This window comes from Sander lucioperca, chromosome 13, assembly GCF_008315115.2.
Source record: "Sander lucioperca isolate FBNREF2018 chromosome 13, SLUC_FBN_1.2, whole genome shotgun sequence".
Classification (NCBI taxonomy): domain Eukaryota; kingdom Metazoa; phylum Chordata; class Actinopteri; order Perciformes; family Percidae; genus Sander; species Sander lucioperca.
Window position 1 is genome coordinate 31,296,571 of NC_050185.1, and position 25,618 is coordinate 31,322,188.

The 25,618-nt window shown below is 41.2% G+C and overlaps 1 protein-coding gene across 5 annotated transcripts in view; it reads left to right on the forward strand.

Moving 5' to 3' along the window:
• Positions 1-11,870: 11,870 nt before the first annotated feature.
• cadm1a (cell adhesion molecule 1a) overlaps positions 11,871-25,618 on the forward strand; it is a 421,246-nt gene continuing 407,498 nt past the window's right edge. For 4 of the 5 annotated variants that reach the window (XM_031308125.2, XM_031308127.2, XM_031308129.2 and 1 more), the window contains exon 1: positions 11,893-12,047. In XM_031308125.2, coding sequence (XP_031163985.1) covers positions 11,975-12,047 — 73 coding nt within the window. In that variant the 5' untranslated portion in view covers positions 11,893-11,974. Of the gene's footprint in view, positions 12,048-25,618 lie in introns of all 5 variants that reach the window. The other variant, XM_031308126.2, reaches the window with a different exon arrangement.

The window sequence follows — 25,618 nt, forward strand, 5'->3', positions numbered from 1 at the left end:
TCGTATCTGTCGCTGGGAGCCACTGCCCAAGCGTCCGTATTTTACAAGTTGGGAGTGAGAACGGGTTGGAGGTAATGACATGTACTGAGGCATCATCTACCGCACAATGTAATTTTCTAGGGGTCTCTCAATCAAAAACAAAACAAAAAACAAAGGCAGAGCAACGCTTAAAGCTGATTCTGATTCATGAGAAGATATTGGCTGCCTGATGATATATTCTTAAGTTAACCCAGTCTTGCTGTATCACGTGATGTCGTTATTGAGAAACTCACTTTTTCTTTTCGGGAAATAACGGTCACATCTGAGGATTAGCAGGCTTGGACCCAGAAGTGCAGAGTGGAGGCGAGGAGGCAGTGAGCCAGATTAGGTTTAATAAAATCAAAAAAGGATTAAAACAAAAAGGTGTCCTGAGGCAGGCAGGTAAATCTGGAAACAAGATAAATGGAAGATTCAAACAAAATTCAAAGGGAAACACTGGGAAACTCAAAACCACTTGGAAGACATACGGAGAGAAGCAGGGAATGCTGCACGGAAAGACGATGAAAGCACAGGGACTAAATAGACCTTTTTCACGGCAGACATGTTGACATGTCATAGTAGGAAAAGCACAGGTGTATTCAAAACCATTAATGATGGCTGCATTCCACTTAGGAGAGGCCCTGGTATTGTACATGCTGACTCACTGAAATAGCTTACTGGGACACTTGATGGAACTGAGCCATCGTTAAGGTTATCAAGTTCAGCTGTGCTTTTCCTACCATGACAAGTCAAAATGTCTGCTGTGAAAAAGGTCCATACACCAGGTAAGGAGGGTACTAACGAGGGACAGGTGACATGAGGGCGGAGGAACAGGTGGAACACATCAGGGCAATCACAGAGAAAATAAAGGAAAAACCATGCTAAATACCACATCCATAGGAGCAAATTCTGTGGTTCTAAACCATTCTTTTCTGGTTTTCTGTCTGAGTTTAGAAATTACATTAATTCAATTAAGTACTCAAAAAACGCTAAGGCCGTAAGAACTCTGGATCTATGTGAGTTGTGTGTGACCTCAAAGGTTTATTAATGAGGTTTTACTGTTATATGTATTTCTCTGCCTACCAGCTTGTCCACTTAGGCCTATTGTGACTGTGGCTGTACCCCTGTATACTGTATATCTAATGTCATGTTATATGTCTTTTGTTATCTGTATTTTGTGTTGTATTTGTCTGTATTGCCCTATATGTATAAATAAAAAATAAAAAAAGACAGGAAAAACCATAGACAGTAAAAGAATGGACACCGCGATGCTGTATACTTCGACGGAGACCAGTGAAGTCACTTTTCCGGTGATGGCTGAGCGTTACTGCGGAGCCTCAAACTGAGCTCGACGACGTAGATGTGACGTGAGCAACCTGTCTGAAAGTTGTAAGTCTTCTGGTAGCTGTGCCAAGAGAAATCTCAATCATTCCCAATCTTGCAGAGACGGAAAGCGTAGGTATATGTAAGGAGATAACATAGGCACAGGCTAATTATTGCTAACTAAAATGCTAGTTAACATTAGTAATTAATCTTAAACAGCTAAGGTAAGTCAAAACTGTCTGCGAGCTTCTCCTGAGTATACGGTAATTTCTCTACTGTGCGACAGTAAGTCGTGTGGTTATGACACAAATCGTTAGCCTATTTTTACAAAAACGTCTGCTACGGAGCCATAACGTGAGATACAAGGTAATGGAGCTTTTTATACATTGTCGTGTTTCTTTAGAAATAAACAATGGACAAATAGTCTTTAAACGCTTCAGATGTAAAGTTATTCACTGTCAAAGTGACGCCAAAATGAATGGCAGTCAATTGAATGCTAGCGGAAGGTGATGGCTTGTTAACCTACAATCTCCCCATAGGAGGTATGCTATCCGGATGCTTGCTTACCCCCTTGGGAAAAACAGACACTACAAAGTAAAACAGGAAACTGAAAAATAAAACAGAGAACATGGGTAACACACAACCATGAAACAAACAGGGAAACAACACAAATAGGAAATGAATAAACACAATAAAACAGGAAAAACTACAACTGAAAAACACAACCATGACAATAACAGTATCATAAAACTACAACAACAAAACGATCTTGAGATGTTCTTTTATTTGCTCATTGTGTGTTCGGGCGGCAGATGGGACGGTGAGCCAAAACAGAATGATTCTCCCTCATAGTTACTGGCCCATGTTTAAATTAGGAGTGTAGCATAATGTATCGTTGTGCAATATTTCATGTTACAAAAACAAAATGAGCTGAAATTGGATTACGATAATTAGTAAATGCTATCAAATTGCTACCACACAGGTGGCGATCAGCATGGAGTAAGTTACCAAAATGACAGTACAGAAGTTTTCTGTGACAACAGGCACCTAACTGTCTATGACAGCTCTAACAGACTAATTTTGAAACTTTCCAGGTGCTCCAGTTTTGCTTCATTTTCTTCCCAAATTCTTATTATATAAGGTGATGCAAATACAACTAAATGGTCAATAAATCAGAACTAAAATAGACCCATTATTGCCTTTTCACCTCAGCTGGGGACAAATCCCATCTGCTTCCCAACACAACACCTTCCTGGCTAATTGGTGAATTAATGACTGAATAATTGGGAAGACGTGCAAATTAGAGCTCAAATCCATTCAGAGTTTAACGTATCTATAGTTGTTTAAAAAACAAATCCTTCTTTTAAAAGTAGACAGAAATTATTTTAAAAGCAATTTTTCAAAGGCATGTAACGCCAAACCTTTTTGGCAATTTGCGGGGAATAGTGCCCTTTTTACCCTGTTCCCAAGTGTACATACATGCAATTACTTGAAATACTACGAAATATCCATGAAACGCACACACACACACACACACACACACACACACACACACACACACACACACACACACACACACACACACACACACACACACACACACACACACACACACACACACACACACACACACACACACACCACTGTTGATGAAACAAAGCCAAAGGATAAATTGCACAAGAAAACCCACTACGCCTTAAGGGGTTCAACTCACATTTGGTTGACTGGCATGAATATTTATCAGGTGGAGAATACAGGACTGTATATTTGCTTTTCAATAATATCCCATAAAATCTGAGCTCAACTTAATTTCAATAAACCTTAACATCAGGAAATGTATATGTAGACACATAAGGGGAAACCCCTAAATTACCTTAAGCATGCGACATAAAGCCGCTTCAAGGAATATAGTCTTGTAAGACTTCATTACCATTGAAGATATGTTTTCATTCATATCAGTAAGCACACTGGCATCATCCCAGATAATGATGAAAGAGGAGCATGGTGCTCGGAACCTCACACTACCCCTGGCTCTTTTGGGGGGAGGTGACTATTGCTTGGCTTGTCAGCCTGCAATCCTGCCAAGTTCTTGACAGACCAAAGGTATGGACGGTTCACAAACAGAATGGTTAAATCCGGCCCGCATCAAAGGCCTGAATAGGAAATCACAATCAAGTGAAGAGAATGTCAATGAACTGCATAATCTACAGCGATTGGAGAAGACAGCATTAGAAGGTTCTGCAAAAGCAAGGCAGTAGTCACCAAAAAAAAAAGATTTGTTTCTCATCTCATCAGGTATTACAATTTCTTGAATCATTTGCTTTGCCCTTATTATACTGTATGCGCTGTGTGGTTGTGTCAGTAATCTTTCTTCCAAAGACAGTCCGTGATGTCCAAACAGCCTGATTGAAGCAGCAAAACTCATGTATCAGCCCAAGGTTCAGAATGTCACAGGACTTCTCCTCTGGACTGTATTTTTTGGAAGTTAAACTGCCTTGCAACCAACAGGAGTTCAAGTAGTTTGTGTGTGTTTGAGTGTCCAGCAGATAAAGAAGGGGGTGAATATACCAGCTGATCAAGCTAGCTTCCTGGTCTTCACCATGGCCGTATCCACCATTGAGGTCACCCACTTATGGACCTCTGTATTTTTGTCCGAATAGTATATAACGAAAGTCGTGAAATAGTTGCCTAAAAGTAACTTTACTAAGCAAAGATATTGTACAAACGCGAATATTACAGACGTGCTCATTTGATCACCGCATGGACTGTAGAAAAAATGTGGACATAGCTTCTAGGTCTAAAAAGTGAACCCAATGCGGAAGTTCCTCTAACCTGCATTCTATCTAATGGCCAGCAGGTGGCAACTCTACTGGCTGCAAAAAGAAGTCAGATTGTATAGAAGTCTATGAGAAAATGATCCTTCTTCTCAGTTGATTTATTACCTCAGCAAATATTTTCCTAAGCAGGAGGTGCTTTGGGATGTGGCTACCTTGTGATTGACTAGTTGCTACCACGGCGTCCTGTCAATCAGCATAGAGGCTTAGCAATGTGTATCCCTGGCACTGTGGGCATTTAAATAGCCGTGAACTTGTTTTTGTCTTAGAACTTTGACCCTTTCACTTTGTTTTCACCTCAAAGTTAATTGTAACATTTTGGTCACCTAAAAATGTCTTGTTCAGCATTCGGTTGTACTAAAAGGCACTCTAAGGATTTGGCTCTATACTCAGTTTTGAACCTTTTTTGCTAGCTAAAATTAGCATCCCAATTAATATCACAGGTAATGTGAATTACAGATGCCCTTTGCTTACCAAGCTAGCACTAGTGGTAGCTGATAACTCCTCCTTCTCGTCCAAATATGGCTCCACAAAACCAAGATGGCGACGGCCAAAATGCCAAACTCGAAGATTCTAAACGTTAGTCCACAAACTAATGGGTGACGTCATGGTGGTTACTTCCATTTCTTTTATGGATCAACGTCATTACTTGTGTGTGAGTGAGTGGTGAAGTCTGTGATTTTTGTTGTTATTATAAAACATTTAGCCTACTCAACATGCTGGTCTTTGATAAGGTCAACAACTCCATCAAATCCATGCAAAGTGTGATACAGGTAGGAAACTAGAGAATGTTAGTAGTGGAATGCTTGTAGTTCAATGCCATTCATCTCCAGACATTACTTGACGAATAACTCCTGTGCCGTCGCGCTAATGTAAAACAGTCAGCTATCCATCATGATGCTGGCTATTAGTTTCCCTTTCACCCCTATATTTTTCTTTTTCTCATTGCAAAATGATCCTAGCGGAGGCCGGTAACATTTCCATATAAATATCAATTGACCCTGTGTTTACCTTCTTCACTGAGACAGTTGAAAATGAACTTTGTGAAGGGAAGATATACAGCACAAGATGAGGAGACAAAGAGAAAGAGAGAAGGCGATAGAGATGAAAGAGGAAGAGCAGGTACTGCCCTCTGTGCCCAGGATAGGATTAGCATGATATTCCTGTGCTGTTCAACACAAACAAAAACTGATCTGATCCTATTCAAATAGTGTAATTATCACATATATAGTATTGTATGAATACGTGATGGTATAACACATTTTTGCTTACGTTTATGCACTGTTTGAGACAATCCTATAATTCAAATCCAAAATGATGCAAACTCAAACACAAAGATGAAATAAAGAAAGTGTATTACATTTTACTTCATTATTATTAATACACTTTGGCAGGACAGACAAGTGAGGAGTCACAGAGAAAGGCAGTGAATACACTTGGTGAGAGAGAGAACCAAAAATAGTGGTCGGAGAGAGAAAAGAACAGAAAGAATGTAAAGTTGAAGACACGAGAGGATATGAGAGAGTTTCTCAAGAAAATTGTTTCCAGAGTCATACATTCAGTCACTTAAACGGTAGAAACTACAGAGCATATTTTCTGGAGCACTGAGATCTAATGAGAACATAAATCAGTTTCAACAAATGAGAAAAGTCCCAGTTTTATAGGGTTATAAATGTGTACTGGGGCTTTAACACAGCCTCACGAGACAGCCCATTTCCTCTTCTCTCTCTACTTCTCTCCTTCAGTTGGATCAATTACTTACTTCGTCCTGCCAATATTTTGAACCTTGACAAAATGAAAAAGTACAATTATCATTAGCAAACTGTATTAACTTGCTGAAATATTGTTTTAATGTTCAGTTTTGGTTTATATTTTTGAGCAACAAATCTTCTGTTACTTTTCACTTTCTCTCTCATAAAGCTCCTCCTGTCTGTCAGCCGTCTGTCTCAAGAGCAGTTAGTTCTGCTGTACTGTGCCATTTACCTGACAGTTACCTGCTCCCTGTCAGATTAAACAATGCAGGCTTCTTTGTCTCACAATGCATCTACAAACTAGAGCTGCAACATCAACTTTACAAAAATAGTGAGGCTATTATCAATAAGCACACATATATGTAATCCTGCTGCAAAGTGAGAAAACAGTGAGTACAGGTACACAGATGGAGAAGGCTCTGTGGAACAGCTTTTGTTGATCACAATGGCAACAAAGCCCCACACTTTAACTGCTGCAATCTACATTGTTGACAGCTGCAAGATAATGTTGTGTGCACCTTTTGTGTGCACCTTGCTACTTCAGCATGAAATGGCTTATTGTGGCATGGAAACATCTTTCTTCAGGTTCTTTGGCTATTACCATCGTAGTGGGGTTACATCTTAAAGGAATGCTGCTCAACTCCCTTATAGCCCGAGTTGATAGGCTGAATGGGATATGGAAACGCTGTTGCCAAATAAGTTCTGACATAGCGAGTATTCAACTCACAACCTGAGTCTCATGCCTTGGGTTCCTCACTACAACACATACTGGCCTATGCCCATCATTGTTCCCCATTTCAACATCTGTTCATCCTCTCATGCTTAACGCCTATTTCTTCCCACCTCTAGACCCTCATCCCTCTTTCATAGACTGTTTTTCACCACCCCCAGCCTTAACTGTCCTTATACCAACAATTAACAGATTTGCATACACAAGTGGCACAGCCTTTGTTAGTGCAAGTACTTCATATAAAATGCTGCTGTGCGAATATTGCAGCAAATAAGAATGTTCCCTTTTGTGGCTTCAAATCAAACCCACACCTCCCTTTAAAGTGTGTCATCATGTGCTCACACCACCATATTTATCGACTCTCATCATTAAATCCCTTTTGGCCTCAGATCACAAGACAGTGGTTACCTTACTTCCCACAGAATCAACAACTCTGCAGGCAGCAGAGGGTTTTCTTTTTCTGGAATCAACCTCCTCGCCTTGCGATAAAGGAAACACTGACCGTGTAAACCTTCAAATTGAAACTCATAGCCTATCTATTCTCAATGTCATATGACCAACACTAGCACCGTCTAGCTCATTAGCGGTGGTTTCTACTCATACCCCAGCCTAGATGGCTGTAATACAGAAACAGGCCAGTGGGAACCCAGTATACCTCCTACATAGTTGCTGCACCAACACACTCAGTTGCCCTGCTATCTGCCGTGTGTGTGTGGCTGTTTATCTATTCTGTCTGTAAGACACTGGCCTGATGTAGTGCTTCTACCTGGTAGTAGTTGAATATCTATGCTGATCCTGGCTAACAATCCACCACACTATGTTGGTCAGAGTCATATGCGTTTGCTGTCCATTTGACTGTTTTGTCTGCATCTACTGTGCACCCGCCCTTCCGGGTAGAGATTGCTGAGCGGATGAATGTGTGCTGGGGAGCAACTTGTGCAAATCCAGCTTCACACAATCTCAGCCTGAATTACACTCACTCTAGCTTGGTGGCACCTCTTTCAGTCTGGAGAAGGACACCAGTCATCAGCACAGACTGGATTGCCAAACAGCTCAATCCAAAATGTCTTTCACACTGCAAACACACAGCAATGCAGGCCATAGCTTTGCTGCGCCTTGCTGCTCGGTCAGGCTGCTGTTAAATAGCAGTATGCAGGTGTGGGCTCAGCTGACCACAGAGTCCATCAATATACATTTATTTTTTCAACAGAAATGACTGCTTTCCTTTTTATATCAAGAAACTGTTTTGAAACATTTAGCATCTTATCAGGATCTCTCAGGGACATTGATCGCAGAGGCTGAATGGCATTCCTCTTAGTTCCTTTCCTTTATTTTGGACCAGTTTGTTTGGCTAGTAATTCGGTAGATTTTGACCAGTTAAGTTTTATTTTTTGTTTATTAGGTTTGGTTTGTTGGTCTATGCCTGTACGATTTACATGGTAGAATACTAGTTAACAGTTGAGACATTTTACTCTGAACCAAAGTGTTGGTACAATATACACTGTAATTGTCACACAAGTTAACAAGGCTAAAAATAAAGTTGGATAAAGCTTTATTTATCTTCAGGAGAAATCCCCTTAGCAACAAAGGTAATAGCATACACCAAGGAGAATAAAAGTTAACATAAACATAGAAAGTAAAAAAAGACCAGATGGTTACACACTGCAGCTTGCATTTGAGATACACCATGAGAGGAGGGGCAGTGGATTATATATGGATGCAGTTTTTTTTTTACAGTATCTACTGGTCATTTGCCCTACAGTAGTAGCATGTTTTCATAATGTTACCAGACACAGTATGTATGTAGCCAACCTAAGTACACATATGTTAGAATAGCATAACAAAGCATTGTCAAAGGTGCAATATGTAATACTGACAGCTAGTGTTTAAAATAGTTACTGCAGTACAAATTCAAAATACTGGAGAGAGTCGTCTCCCCCGCCCTCTCCTCCCCAGACTCGAAGTTCACGGAGGTTGCCAGTCTGAGACCGCAGCATCCACAACAATGTTGCTAGACGCTTGTCTCACATGTGCCCGTGCTCACGTGGAGCTCTGTACCCAACTGACAGACAGACTTTTTCGGCTTAGAATTACGGTAGGAACCGTTAAAAACACAACAACCTTGCCGTCCTCTCCACCCGACTGAAAACACTTTATTGGCTTAGAATTACGGCAACAATCGCTAAACACACTGCAAACTCACAGTCCTCTTTTCCCGATTTACAGCTTCACGTTGTGAACAGGCTACACGTTGTAAACAGTCGTGGCCTGCTTGCCTGGTCCTCCGGTAACGTTAGCAGTTAGCAGGGTTAGCATGACGGCGTTAGCCAGGACGAGTTGGGATCACTCATGGCCGTGTCTCAATTGTTTTTGCAAGTAACCAACTCGGGTACTCTAGCTATATTATTCAATGTGAGTACACAAATGTTGAAATGACATAAAATGCCCGTCCCTTGTAACCGTAATAAATTAGCCTGAAGCTAATGCTTACCTGTTCAGGAGGAAATTGGCCAACTCAGCGTCCTTTTGGGCTCTAAGCTGTTTCCATCTTTCAAATACATCTCCAATATTGACCCGGGGTTTGTTACGTCTCTGGTCACACAACTGTTAAAAACATGCCGTTGTTTTTAGGTCGGGTAGAATCTATCTCCGTTGATCCCATTTGTTTGTTTGCTGCTTTCATGGCTGTACTAACGTTACAGCTGTAGAACACTGGGTTTACGTTTTTTACAGGTATATCTGGAAACCCGGCCTGGCTGTCAAACTGCACAGTTGATAACAACACACAGGTAAAAACACAAACAGAAATTCCGTCACGGAACAGAAATTTCAAAAGGAGAAAATACTGGCATTAGCATTGTTGTCAGAAAAGATAGTATTTCAACTTAGCATGTTTCCTTAATATCTGATGATACATTGGGGTCATTTTTGGATTTATTACAGTAAATATATTACATATTGGACTTTTAAGCCTCATCCCCAATGAATGAAGAGTTCCCATTTGGTCAGTAGAGTATGCCAGCTTGTTTGATCTTTTAATTCCTTTTGGGACCAATCAGTCGAGATCATTCTGAACTGTGGAATTCAGCAGTGAAAAGAATCATATACCCTCACTTTAAAATCAGGTTAGGCTCAAGATTGTAGCAAATAAGCAGCTGCTTACTAGCCTAGAAATCTAGACGCACCCTAGTGGCAGCAAATTTATTTTGCAGCCAGGGGGCTCTAGGCACTCTCCGTTGGCTTGCGAGTTGGAAAAACCAAACTCTGGTCAGGCCAATTACATTGTGTATAAAGTTGGTAGGCGGGCTTATGGCTGCTGCTGCTGGGAACAGCGGTCTTCTGGAAGACTTGGAGTTAAGCTTTTCTTTGAGAAAAGAACAAAGAGCGGCACTGAAATCATTCTTGAAAAAAAGAAGATGCTGGATACGGCAAAAGTTTAATCTATCAACTAGCTTCGCTGCCTTCTTCGTTGCTCTGCCTGGTTGTAGCGCTATCCTATTGCGTGCAGAGGGAATTTGAAAGACAACCGTTTATCCCGCTCCTTGGATTGAGCCCTGCCAATGGTGAGTTCCCAGACCCAACATCTTGATGTGGGTCTGGCTTGTCAGGCTAGCTGCTTACATAATTTGGGGTTGATTTACTCTCAATGTAATTATTGTGATTATGTAAAATATAACTCACTTGTTTAGATTTGTAATCAAACTACTTAAATGGAACAAAAGAGCATGTGAAGGTTCTGATCTGTTCCTGGTTTTTTTTCTCCAGCTATAGGCTGTGGCCCATTGTCTCTCAAGTGAAGATGGAGATGGTCATTCATGCATTCATTTCACCCTCACTCTCCAACCACATAAAGCATGGTGATTGTGAGGGACCAAGCAGTAAGGCACGAGGAGTCCCAGGTAAGTCTCAAAAAGAAGGGTATTAGTTACGAAAAAAATAGCAAATCAAACAGTTAACAAACACATGAAGATAAAGTTTTGGGCCCATAAAAGAGGTCACATAAACAGAACATAACTTAACCCCTTACAAAACAAACTCAACATACAACTGACTTAACAAAGAAGAAACAAAGGTGACATATATACTGGTTGATCAGACCAGGTTTGACACACAGGGGAAACTAACACTAAAACATTACTAATAAAAGCTATAGTGCGTAGTTTCTGTCTGCCCCATGAGGAATTCTAAGTAATGACAACAACACTGTCGGCGCGTCCACATGACGCAAGCCTTCAGTGATCGCGCCCCAACCCCACCCCTCCTTCACGCAGTTGCTTGTAGCCAAGGAAGACATGGAGGATTAAAAAAAAGCATGATAGGCTCTTCAGAAGAAGTAATTATCTTCACTCAAACTTCTGCGCGCCTAAGTCGCTGGACTACACCTTTTTATAAACATAGCCATACTGAGATATAGAGAGAGAGTTGTGTGGAGCTGATAGGCTTAATTAGCTTTCTATCAACTCATTTGGCAATGCCTTGAATGCAACGGACATCCGTTAATATAAAATAGTTTTGCTTGAAACTACAAATAACAATCAAAACAAAACACTTATTCCAAAAAACTTAACATTAACCAAATCAAACATACTTAATAAAATAATTAAAGTAAAAAGTAATCTAAAGAAAGAATGAAGCTCCCCCATAACATGCATGAATAAGCAGCAGTGTTATTTATTTTCTTTCAGAGAGTGAACGAGACCGACCCCAGACCAGCTCCCACCCAGCTGACCAGCTCTCCAGGTCCCCGAAGGATGCACTGGTTCCAGTCAAACCAGCCCCCTGCTGGTGTTCTCCTGAATCAGGGAAGTCCAGGTGAAGAATCAACTGAGGGTGGGGGCCCCTGGGGACTCAAAAATACTATGGCCGGCCCTGCTCGTCTAAAATATTGCACACTGTAAGCGTAAGTGGTTAATAATCTATACAGTTGTTTTTAAAAGAAAGTATCATCACAATCGGTTCAGTCTTAAGAGAGGCAGGAGCAAGAGAATAACAGGACCGTTTTCCATCATGAGGATGGGACCCATCCAGTAACTCCAGTCACACAGAGACGCACACACCCCTACTCATCACTCCTGCAGAACAACACAGCTTTAAAAGCATTGAAATCCTCGCTATAGTTATTTTTCCCCTTCTGAGTAAATTCAAACGAGTTGTGGAATATAAGACACATTCATTAAGTAACACGATTTATTACAAAAGCTGCGAATTAAATTAATATGGCAAATAGTACCCTCCCTTTCTCGCATCTCATTAACTGAGTCCCGTCGTAGCTCTAGGTGAAGCTGCCTCTCTCTGCCATACTGAAGCAGGTGTCCAACATGGCGAACACTGGCAGCGGCTCTCTCGCGACTATTCTCTTTTTATTCATGTTTCAAGCGGCTCTTCTTAAAGGTAGGACTTTTCCTTTGATGTCTAAATGGAATACACACTTTCCTCTCATATTTCCATGGATGTAGATGGAGGAGTGTGATTTTATCAGCGTACTGAGCAATTTTTTAACGTGCGCGGCAGAGCATTTGGATGTATGATGTTGAGCAAGTAAGAAAACATAACTGTCCATAAAGTTGAAATACAGAATAGAATGAGCAGATTTATGTGTCTGCCGTGTATAGTAACAGATACGCTGCCTAGGAATACATCACTTTGGTCAGCTCACCATTATAAATAGCTTTGCCGCTACACAGCTGGCAACTCTTTAATGTAACCAATTCTGTTGTGAAAAAACACATAGCGTGGTCTTTTGGCGCTCAGAAGGCACAGAGAGATACATTTGGCATGGGTGTTTGTTTGGTCATATAGCTAGCTTGGTTACTTTAGTGGCATACTGTTTATAACGGAGCCTGGACTGCTGTAAATCACAGAAAACAGCGGTGCGTTAAAGTGGAATATGCAGCAGCCCTGCCAACGTGCAGTTTGAGGAAACGCTACAGCAAACTCCATTCAAAGCTCTAATAATTTAATTGGACGCCCTTCAGTCACAGATTCATACACAATAGAACGTAACTCATAACATATCGATAATACTGTGGCGTTTTGATAAATTCGGCGTCAAGGTAACTCTCGAATCAGCAGTTATTTTCCATTTAAACTTAGTTTTTTAGAATTCGTTCACTATCGGCCACCCCGCTGGATTTCGGTGGTTTGACTCAGAACGACGTGCGAACCTTTTAGAAAAGTTGTCATTTCAGTGAAACGTGTGCTATTCGGTGTTTTGGGTGTATGCCGAAGTGAAAAGCATCTTAGAGTGGTCCACACTCTGTCTTCTATTACCTCCTAAAACGTTTGTGCTCTTGCGGGTAAACAAGAGAAGATTAATTTGCCTGAGTTTCCAATAGCGTTGCGGGCTGTATTTTCGTGATATGGGGACTGGATTTGCATTAGCATCGTGCATTGAAACATCAAAGGTTCGTGCGGGTGTAGTAATCTGAGTCGGACGCTTTTAGGAAGCGAATAGGTTACAGATAAAGCTCGTGATGGTGAAAACTGCGACATGAATTTTATGCGCTTTTGGTATTTGAGTGATATTTGCGAGTTGGTGGGCTGCAGGAACACGTGAAATTTACCAGACTAAGACGGGATAAAGTATTGTGTTTACGTATTTTGTCAGTATGAAGTCAGCGTAGGTCGTGCCCTAGTGAGGGATGCACATTCGGTTTGGGGTTATCTTTGCGCATTGATACGATGACGATGTAGCGTATAGTGCAATTATAGTATAACGTTAGTCGGGGCAACGCACCCCCCACAGCAAGCGCATGCTGTTACAAACTAGAAACCCGTTCAAATAGGTTACACAGTTATATAACTGGCTAAACTAAGGCTTTGTGGTGAATTTCAGCACAGTTGCTGTGCCGTTTCATCCTCTCGTTATATCACGTCAAGTCAGTTATGTCATGAATGATTACGAACAAAGTTATGAAGCTGCTCTTCATAAGAATATAAACCTTATTTTTTTATGCAGAGTTCGAGCCTCTAATGGTGAGAGAAACAGGGAGGCAAATGTCGCCTTTTGTCACAGTGTGGATTGCCCACCAGACTTTAATCCATTACAACGTTTATCCATTAAAATGGACGCACACTGATGTTTTTTTTTTTTTTTCATATGACAAGTAATTTAAACAGTCCTATAAAGCGAATTAAACTAGACAAGGTTCTTGTTGATCTTTGGACAGTGGGCAGTGCTGCTGTACCTTCATGGAAATGGCTCCACTGATTTCAAACAAAGCTCAGGCCGTCCTTGCACAAACCACATCAATTATTTACCTCCACACAGGATCACATTGTGCTAAGCATTGCAGGATGCTTTTTTTTTTTTTTTTTTTCTTTCTTCACCCAATGCAAATAAATGGAAGTTGGTGAGGGGAATTGCTTTGCAGTCAGAGAAGGCTGCATTAATTAATTTCACCCTGACTATAAGTTCCATTTTGGCACACAGGCTCGCCTCATACGGTTATCAAATCACACAAGTGCTCCAAATGAAATAGATTTATGAGAAAGCATTCACAGTTCACTGCGTTCGACTGCCGTGGCTCTTGTTTCAGATGACTCTCTAGAGATAACTATCATCCTTTGGAAATAAACTAATACATGATTAGTTTTATACGATTTGTCAGTCATTGGTCTATACATGCAGTGTATAATATATATATATATATATATATATATATATATATATATATATATATATATATATATATATATATATATATATATGCAGTCAGTCAGTTGAAAAGGCATGCATATATATATATATATATATATATATATATATATATATATATATATATATATATATATATATATATATATATATATATGCCTTTTCAACTGACTGTTAATATTTCTTTAAAGGTAAGGTTTCAACTGACTGTTAATATTTCTTTAAAGGTAAGGGTCTCTCCCTGAGCACTGAGCTGGCCACCGCTATTTTTAAACATCAAAGGAAAATATAATTTCATTATGGTAAGCGAGAACATGCACTGTAAAACAAATTGTTACCAAAAGTACCAATATATAAGCACACACATGTAGCCTAATAACATTTGTATATTGTGTATCTTATGTCTGCACAGAATAGTAATAGACTGATTGCAGTCATTAGTTTGACTTCTACAAATAATTTGACTTTGAATTGGTTGTGACGGTGACATTTCTCATTTAGATTCTCTGCCTACATTATTTTTTGTAGTGGTAGTAGTAGTAGTAGTGAGGGCACTTTTCTGTTTAGGTTGCTATTCATGAAATGTATTTTGTTAAAGATGTAAGAATAATCCCAAATAATCTATTAATAACTAATAAAAGTGATAATCATGCAATCCTATAGTGGTTGCAAGTACCATGCAGGCATACCTTGTATCCTGTAAATTATGAATGCTGTAATATAATTAAATAGTATGTCATTTAGTCATCTTTATGCAATTCCGTTATGGTTCTGAATACAGATATTTAGTACGTCCAATTGTAATGCAGATTCTACAGAGCAGGAGCATGGTACTTTACAGGTATTATTAAAGAGTGCTAACGCAGCATGCTCTGACCACAAGCTTACTGAGACTCCAATCCCATCAGTTTTACTGAGAAGCATTTTTGCTTTCCTTTTTTTCCAAGTTATGCAACTGTGACAGTGCAAGTGTCAGCAGGGGCTGTATGTGTTTGAATGCAGGGAAAATGTTCCATATGACAAGTTAATAAATGTAGGTATGGTAAGAGTATGGATGACTTAAACATTACCTTTAGTTCTTTTCTCGGTTTACACGGTTCCTGTGAGTTTGATCTTGGATACTGGTTATGTTTCTTATCTACTGTACGTCTCATGAAGTTGCGGTGGCTAGATTTAAGCTTTGCCAAAGAATTTAACATATTTCCATGGGCCAACACATTCTCACTCTCATCGCGTAAAATACGGACGCTTGGTCAGGTGCCTTTGGCATTGTTATTGACGCTAAAAGTCTCCTTTAGCATAATATCTAAATGCGCTTTATCTAAACGCGCTTGGTCGGGACTATTGGTGTCACTTTGGTTTAGGAAAAGATCGTGGGTGGGCTAATATAAGGTACGTTTCCGTGACACGCGGGACAAGAACGGGACAGTTGGGTTTAGGAAAAGTGACATGCAGGGCTTTCACCCCTGTGATGTTTGACCCATCCACCACCCCAACCAGCCACCCTACCTTTCATACTACTCCCTACCGTTGTCGCTCTTAATACTACGTCATCTTCAAGTGCCGCATAGCTGCTGCTCTGCCCGGTGAGTTCTACACACACGCTGAAGGGTGCTTTTTGCGTCGTATCTGACGCTGAGAGCCACTGCCCAAGCGTCCGTATCTTACGAGTTCGGAGTGAGAACGGGTTGTCCATGGGCATTCAGAAATTTTAGATTGCTTGTTTTCAGTGTGCAAATAATCATTACTCCGTCAGAGAGTGGACCGGAGTAGAATTAGATCACTTTGGAACTTTTAACTTTTTTGTGGTATGGAGTTACTCATCTACTTCCGGCATGGTCAGATCTTTGTTGACTGACATACAGCATACTGTTCAGAATGATTAATCTTCTTTTTTTATATGCAGTATAAAGCCTGATATATTGCATAACTGCATGCATTATTTTCATTAGTGGTTATTGGAGTTCACAGTTTACTCTTTAATTTTATGTCTGATGATTACTGAAGTATGTAAACTGAAGGGTGCATGGACAGCCATATTTCTCCTACTACCTCATTGTGATAAATGCAGGATCATTCTAAAGGGTACCAATATGATAGCCTGACAAGCTAGACCCACATCAAGATGTTGGGTCTGGGAACTCACCATTGGCAGGGCTCAATCCGAGGGGCGGGATAAACGGTTGTCTTTCGAATTCCCTCTGCACGCAATAGGATAGCACTACAACCAAGCAGAGCAACGAAGAAGGTAGCAAAGCTAGTTGATAGATTAAACTTCTGCCGTATCCGGTCGGCAAAACTCCAAACACATCTTCCGTTTTTAAGAATGACTTCAGTGCCGTTCTTTGTTCTTTTCTCAAAGAAAAGCTTAACTCCAAGTCTTCCAGAGTCGCGTCCAAAGCTGATTCGCAAGACCGCTGTTCGCCAGCAGCAGCAGCCATCTTCTTTGTTTTCAAGTAGCGGGGAATTCATGCGGAACCGTCGCAACTCTGCCGTCATTATGTTAAGCCCGCCCACCGACTCTATACACGATATGATTGGCCTGAGTAGAGTTTGGTTTTTCCAGCTCGCAAGCCAACGGAGAGTTGCTAGACTGACCCTGGCTGCAAATTACATTTGCCGCCACTAGGGTGCGTCTAGATTTCTAGGCTACCAATATGAGGGATATCATGTGATATCACTTAATCAGAGAAAAGTCATTTGGCTGAGTTTCCCTAAAAATCTATGATGGTGCACATGAAAAGAGTTATTTCTGTAATCAAAGGCAGTTTGCATGGATTAATGAATACACAATGGACCTCAGATGTGATTGTGTACATCCACCCCTTCCGTGTGACAGCTCATTAAAGATTGGATCTCTGATTGTCCCTTGCCACCCTCGAGCCTGTTGAGCTCTTCACAAGCCATTCCCCCTTCTTTTAGAAAATAAACGGTAGGCGCCGTGTGTCAATATGTTCAGTCTGTCCGTACTGTCAATTTTTTCAGGAAACTAGAGTTTTTCCAGGAAGTCCCCACTTCATGGGGTGTTTAAAGCCAGAAATGAGAAAGTGAATCTTGATATTTAACTCTAAACATTAATTCTGTTTATCACTTATTGAGCACGTTAGTCTTGTGTATCAGTTGTGATTAACAGAAGTTGAGATCTCTGGTAGCACACCCCTGTGAATTCTGCACACAAAGCCATCCTACTTTGTTGATGAACTTGACATTCATAATCCTGTTTTCTTATTACTTTCATTTTATTTGAGGCTTGGATTTCTTGCACGACTGCTTTTGTGAAAAGAAACAAACCGTGGTTATATTCCTCAATGTCAGGTGTTATTGTTGTGTATATTGTTAAGTATTGCGTTAGTTTCAAGTACGAAAAATTCATGTGCTGTAACGACACTAGTGTGGACAAATTTCAAAAGATATGGGTCTTAATTGGGACACCCTTATCTGGCACATTTCACACTGCGGTTTTCTCATCTCCTTTTACTGATTGTAAAGAATCTCCATGCTGCAAAAAGGTTTTCTCACAGCAGATGACGTTTGTTGTCCAAAAGTGCATATCATCGCAAATATCAGTTGCATCTGAAGCAGATTTGTCAATTTGTGAATACCATCTACTGTGCAGTATGGGTGCTAAATGGCTCTATTGGTGCTGTTATGGCTGCAGATTTTCATCGGAGTTTTAGAGTTCCGTAAAAATCTATACAATTTTTTTTTTTTGCCTTGACAAAAATCATTGACTGAATAGATAATGTATTTCCTTGTAAAGAAAAGTTATAAATTGCCATTTCAGTTTATCACTGTGAACCAGCACAAAACATTGACTACGGGCAGCTTCCGTTACAAAAAACAGCCTTTATTAGACTCTGTTGAATCCTCCACACAGCGTGGTTTGGCTCTGAGTCAGGCTGGTAGAAGCCCTGGTGATGGAAAACAGGTGTGGAAATGGACTTGTTCTCCCTCTGTGCCCCCCAGCAGCCTCTCGAGCTGTAATGAAGAACAATGGCTTTATTCCTGAAGGGACGGGACCCAAGTGACCCCCCCCCCCCCCCCTCCTCCTGCCCAAGCCAGTCTACAGTGACTCTGCTGGCAAGCCAACAGATGACTGGGCTGGGTCGCATCTGGCCTCTGTGCACTTAGTGTAATCAAAGAGAGGAGAGAAAAAAAAAAAAAAAAGGTTTATGGCCTACTTGTTAGTGAGCCGTCGACTGATGGGATGTCAAGTAAGCACCCTCCGATTCCAAATCTCTCGAGGGTTGGAGAGGGGGTGGGCGTGGGCAGCAATCTGCCATTCTGAACGCAGCCTATTGGCCTAGGTATCGAATTAGACTGGGCTGTACAGTTTGACAATCTGGCTGTGAAATGAGCCAAATTCAAAAGACGTTTGAATATTTATGATCACATTTACATAATGTTGATGTACAAAAGGCTACTGAGGTGAATGCAAATATTTTCCAAACCTCACTTGTAGAAGTCTTGTCCAGCCATGGGCCTCTAGCAAGCATGTACTATAAACAAATGCAGACTAGTTTAAATAATCAGCAAATCACTTAAAGAGCAAGAACGACGGAGAATGACAGTCTAAGGCGCTAAGGCATGACACGCCTCTGATGCATTTATTCAGGGATTAAAGTAAACCTGTCGTGCATGCAGCACTTTTTCACTTCACGGCATGGCCAGCTTTATTCAACACACAAAAATGACTCAGCCAATTAGAATTTAAAGGGGCGCTCTCAGTGATTTTACACATCAAGATCTGTTTACTCGTTATGGTTACTGCTACACAGAGACAGTAAAAAACAGTTGTACGATGTCTTTTGTGGCTCTGGAGGAGCTTTTGTGAAGTCTGAGAAAATATCCCGGATGATGTCTTCAGGGTTTTCTCAGCTTGGGCTGGGACACTACAGATTTAGAATAAAAAGCCTGTTACAAACTGGTGGCATGAGGTTTGAAAGACATCAGCAGGTTTTGGAGCTTGACCCATACCAGAGACTACAAGTCAGAATAACTCAGCCTCTACTATCTCGTTATGGAGCATTCTTTTTTTTTTTTTCTTTTTTTTTATCAGCCTCTTGACAGTCTCCCAGCTTTATGGAAGCTCAATGCAACATCACTTTAAGTGATCATTTCTTTTTTCAGTTTTTTTGTGATTGTTGCAGGCAAAAATGCTTGATTATGCGGTACGTTTTCTTAAGAAATGCGATGGAATATGCGGGATATTTATGTGGGAACTTGCAAAAATTGCGGGAACTTTTGGTGACGTTCACGTCGCGTAATTACGTCACTTCATAACATTCCCATTGCAACGGGAAAATGACGCAACATTTTTCAACTTTCTACTAAGATATATGTGACTTTTTTGCAATGAAAATGTGGGGATTATGAAATCATGCAAGCCCCGCATATCTTGCACGGAAATCGGCAATTTATGCGGCGAAAGTGCGGCGTATTTGAAAAAATGCGGCCCCCGCATAAATATGCAGACTTTGGCTGATTATGCATTGAATTATGCGATCGCATAATCGTGTTTTTTCTGGAGGGACTGTATGATGAATGTACAACACACTGTTGCACACTGTGGTACTGTGTGATGCTGGCTGTACAGTTATCAGATGTAGACACCCCATGAGCATTAAATCCATCAGTACAGGTTTTAATATTAGCCTGTGTAGCTACAGACATAGATATATTGGTGACCAAGATGCAATTACAGATCAGTTCAAACAAGTCAGACCAATGTCCAGTTTTAGTGTCCTTTGTGCTAAATGCATACTGTATAGGACTTTAGCACTTCCTCCCACTGACACTTCCGTATTCCTCCCGTCACTTCTCTCATTCCGTGAGAAATGATCCTGCTAATATTTTTAACCTTTACTATATTAAGTCAGTGCAGCTATCGTCTTTGGGAAGGATTGACTTTTCTCTTTTTGAACAAAATGATTCTTAGTGATCACTTGCTGCTTTTCTCTCCTGTCTGTCTGTGTTACAGCACCGCCACGGCTCAACTGTCACAGTTGGAAACTGTGATTGGCTGTGCTGCGCTACGTCATGCATACAAAAACACGCGATGGGTCAAAACAGCAAAGTCAAGACCGAGACAGTCAGGCCTGCTGACAGCTTACTCTCTGTTGATTTTCGCAGTTGTATAGAGTAAGGTTAAATGAATTAAATTCAGACCTCATCAGACTCTTGGTGTCTTCTCTGGTAGTCTATATCCACGACGTTGCACTTCCGGGGTTGCTCTGTTGCCGCGCGAAATTCCGCTGGATGTCCCTCATTAAGGCCGGATCACCGTTACCTTGGGCTTTCTTTGTGTTGTAATTTTAAACTCTGGTGGATTTATGAGGACAGTGGTTAACTGTTCCTCAGATCTCTGCAGGGTAAATCCAGACAGCTAGCTAGACTATCTGTCCAATCTGAGTTTTCTGTTGCACGACTAAAACGTACACGTTCCACCAAAACAAGTTCCTTTCCGAGGCTATTTTGCAGCGGCACCGTGGCTCCATCCGGAGCCGACCAAGACGATTGTGATTGGTTTAAAGAAATGCCAATAAACCAGAGCACGTTTTTCTCCCATCCCGGCATGCTGTGTGGACTCGGCAGACCATCGTCCGCAGCACTGTGGAGGAAGGTCTGGCAATGCGAGACTACTTCTCTGGTGACTCTCTACTGGCCGGTATTGCTGCCATCCTCACTTGTTGCTGTTTTCAAGGGCTTTTCCCGTTGTGTCTTTCAATCTCACACAACAGTTCCATTATTTGAATTTACTGTTTCAAAAATGGAAATGTTGTCACAGGGTTGTAATTTAAAATCATTGTTGGGTCAGGTCAGTTAGTCTGCACTTTTGTCTAGAACTTTTATCTTGACAACTTCAGGCCAGATTACCATTTGTTTTGGATTTTAATGACCCCCAGAGCAAGAGTCTTTGTTAGTTTGGTAACCACCCGATGAATCCTCTCGTGCTTCCATCAGGAACCTTAGGACAACTGATGGAGCACAGTGTTGTATTTGGTCTGACATTATTTAGAAACAGTGGCCCCTGCAGCAGCTGGGTTCCAATTTAATATTTTGTTTTCTGTCTGACAATGTCAAAATCACACAACAGTGCTGCCTGGGCTAACTTTTAAAAACTGCGGTTGTGGAATTTAAATTGGCAAACCACGGCTCCTTGCAATCAACAAGTCAACTGTTGATCCGATTTCATCAGCAGGCTGTCCACTAGAATCTAAGATCCACCGTAAAAGAAAAAGTCTTCTCACTCAACTTGAGTGTTTATTCTCTCTCATGGAGAAACGATGAAAAAAACAACTGTGGCCTTTTTATTGTGAAGCCCAAGGAGGAGCCCTGGCAACATCAGAAAGCAGCCTCAGGCAGGTGGATCTGCCCCGAGCCTCTGACACAGGGAAGCAATCCTGACCAAACACTGACAACTGGGTTAACACACACACACACACACACACACACACACACACACACACACACACACACACACGTATGATCCCAAGCCCCCTCCCAAAAAAAGAAATATCCAGTTTCATGAGAAAAAGTGTGACTACAAGAAACAAAGAACTGCGCACATTTAACATTTTTTTATAAAGAATATTTTTGGGGCATCTTAGGCCTTTATTTTTATAGGACATGGAAGTGGAGAGAGAGGGGGAATGACATGCAGCAAAGGGCCGCAGGTCGCAGTCGCATCTGCGGCCGCTGCATCGAGCAGTAAACCTCTATATGTGGGCGCGCGCTCTACCAGTTGAGCTACCCAGGCGCCCGGTAAATTGTTGGATTCTGATGAAAAATACACTTTGATTTAAGAAGGCACATTGTTTTTACTAATGTAAATATGATAATGGCTACTGTTGTAGCATTAATGCTTGCAATTATAAAAGAGATTGAAATAAATGCAGTCCTTGTATTAAATGACACATTTAAATGCATTGCTTTCCCAACAGAGTTCAGCCCTGTGGATTTTTTTCGCCACATTCATAGTGCCGCTGGCTGAATACACGCTCGATTAAATTGTTGTTTAGTTGTTAACAATCTACATGCCATACGTTCTCAATACTGGCCTTTGTTTACATCATCTGCAGAGAGAATAAGCTATTTATCTGGAACAAGGTTATATTAGAGGCAGGCAGTAATTTTTCCTTATCCTCGGTTAGTGGAAACCCAACACTTCCGCCATGTATGTTTACCTGTTGTTTTGATATATCACATATTCACAGCACCAATTCCATAAGAACAACAGTTAATTATTCTAATTATCTCCACTTTGCTGTTTTTGGATCTCTGTTAAGGTACCGTGGCATAATCCCTTTTTTTTTGAGGGAGTTGAGTTTCAATGATGGTAGCTTAACAGCAATAAATCATGGCTTAGTGGAAGGAATTTGAAATAATAATTGAATTAAAACAAACTATTTATGCAAAAAAGAGAAACTCAGAGTAACAGAGTGGTCAGTTGGTAAGTGGTTAAGTATATATGCGTTTTGTGAATCAACTCATTGATAAATTGACAAATGATTTCAGCCATAGTGTGGATGGTCATGTCAAGGACACTGGAGCAGTACAAACAGTGTCTGAAATGAACTTTTTGACTCACCGGCCAAGTTGGCGGGTAGATGAACACACACACACACACACACACACACACACACACACACACAAACACTGGCGCACACACCAAACACCAGCCACCACGTCACTTCTGTTTACTAATAGCTATCGTTTACCTCAGGCTAATTAATTAGGTAGTAAGTGGCGATTTTTGGCAGCCAGCCTTCCAAAAGAAAGCACAATTCAATTAAATAACCGATCTGACAGGCTTGTACCAGTTAATGTTCTGTGCATTGTCGGACACATGCAGCCACTTTCCTGAAACCGCTTGCGATGACAAGTCCACAGCGGCGTGTATGTCCGAGCCTGTCTCCACCGCCTCCACCTGCAGGTTGTCAACTGTGTGGTTTGGAATCAAAGGGAGAAAACAGGACGCCGAGTAACACGGCAGATATCGCTCATATAATTTATTTTTTTTGATGGCGCCTTAACTGCAAAGTGCTGCGGGACACCCTGCTCAAACTATCAACTAGCGCTTTCTCTGCCTCTCTCCGCCAGGAGTCCCGCCCCTCCACACAAAGACCATGCGACTGACAAGAGGGTTCACTCCTTGTTACGCTAAGGAACCGAGAGTGGTCATCCAGTGAGTGAGTGAGTGAGATGCAAGTCCTGCTGGTAGGGATGTTAATGATTAACCGTAAACCGACAATAGGATTTTTGACTGATTTAGCTAGTTAAACCAATATTAATAAAAAAAAAAAAAAAATGTAAAGTTTTAAAAACGTCTTTTGCATGATAAAAATGTAAATAACTTAACTGCTAATGAACTTGCTAGTCCTAACTTTGAACGAGCAAGTTGCGTTTTAAGCTCGTCTTTCTTTTTCTGCATGTGGAGCGCTACGTGACACATGAAACTACATTGATGAGGACCGGCGGGTTAAATCGGTCGTCTGAGAGTACACCAGGCAGACACACAGCTGACAACCTGCCGGTGGAGGCGCTGGAGACAGGCTCGTTAATACACGCCGCGGGCTGCTGTGGACGTGTGTCAGTCCCGCAAGCGGTTTCAGGAAAGTAGCTGCATGTGTCCGACAATACACAGAACATCAACACCGGTACAAGCCTACAGCTGTCCGCAGACACGCAGTGCGGAAAGTGTGTCAGAACCTCCTGGACAGGTGAACTGAGACTCCGTTTCCAGCTTGGCGGTCAACGGTTAATGATCGGTTAACATTTAAATTCATTGTGCTTTCTTTTGGAAGGCTGGCTGCCAAAATCGCCACTTACTAGCTAATTGATTAGCCTGAGGTAAACGCTAACTATCAGTAAACAGAAGTGACGTGGTGGCTGGCGTCTGGTGTGTGCGCCAGTGTTTGTGTGTTGGCCCGCCCCCGCAAAACTCCTACATGCAGACAGCAGAGGAAAAGAAGAAAGTAGCTGCACCTTCACCAAAATGAAGACTGAAAAACAGAACTATTTGGGTACAAACATTTAGTCGCCATGTGGCGGATAGCCCTCGCCAAACGGCAAATGTACCCACATTTGGCAACTGGCGAGTGTTAATTTCAGACCCTGAGTACGAAGAGTAAGAAAATGTGCACGCCCTACAACACAAGTGCGTGGTTGACTAATCTAATCTGTAGTCCCAAGTGAGCCATTGTCAGTCACAGCAAGAAATGTTTTCCGTTTTGGTTTTTGAATTTACAAAAAGACAACAAGTGGCCCTTTGATTGCTCTTTCCCTCCAGTTTGAGGCCTTCATCATCTTGCTCTGCTGTGGAGTCACAGGGAGGCATCGCTTGCTGTAATTGGGCCCATTTTGCCTGCATTCATAGATACAATGCCAAGTTCAACAATGAATGAATACGGAATCAATGCATATCATTTGTGCTTTCAACCAAATAAACAATACAGCTGGTGTTCCGCTGTAATCATCGGAGGGGAAATGAATGCCCTTCTGAATACAATACAGGTATGCATCAGCCATCGCAGCACAGTAGGCTTGAGTGATCAGGGTTCTCCCGTCTTTCATTATACATAACACTCCAGCTTGTATTACATTTCAGTGACTCTGCTCCTGATGAGACCCTTCAGGCTGTTTCACTGTCTTGCATGGAACTGGATCACTTCCCCCCACTGTGCTCAGTTACCGTACTTTGTCTCATCTATTGTAACTCTGTATTGACTGATACTTTCAGCACTAATGCCTGACAACTGCTGCACAATAATGCACCATCTCATTTTCTTTGTATCCTAGTTGGATGATGCAGAGGGAAATCTTACCTGCCAAACAATGGGGCAATGCGTTGCACAGAAATTGTAGATTGTAAACCTGTAAAGAACCACTTAATTCCATTTAGTATTACAATCGGATTCACTTTTGCGTGAAAAAGAACTGGTAACACAAATGATACCTTCCTGAGTCATTTCGTTTTCCACTTGTCCTTACACAGGCCGTATAAGTATTTTGTATGTAGGGTGTTTCTTCAGAAAGGACATTTTTACTATTATTGTAGTTAACCTTTTTAACACACACCCGTTGGTTGAGCCTGGCTCAACTTTTGCTGCAATGTCGTATAGGCCTGCATGATAAATCGTTATAAAATCGCGATCTCAATTCACCCCTGTTCGCGATTACATTTTTAAATGACTTCGATTTTTATTTTTTTCTCCAATTAATTTATTGAAAGCATTTGACATTGACATGTTTTAATTATGTAAAGACATGTTCAAGAACTTCATATAGAGCCTGTATCAGAGCC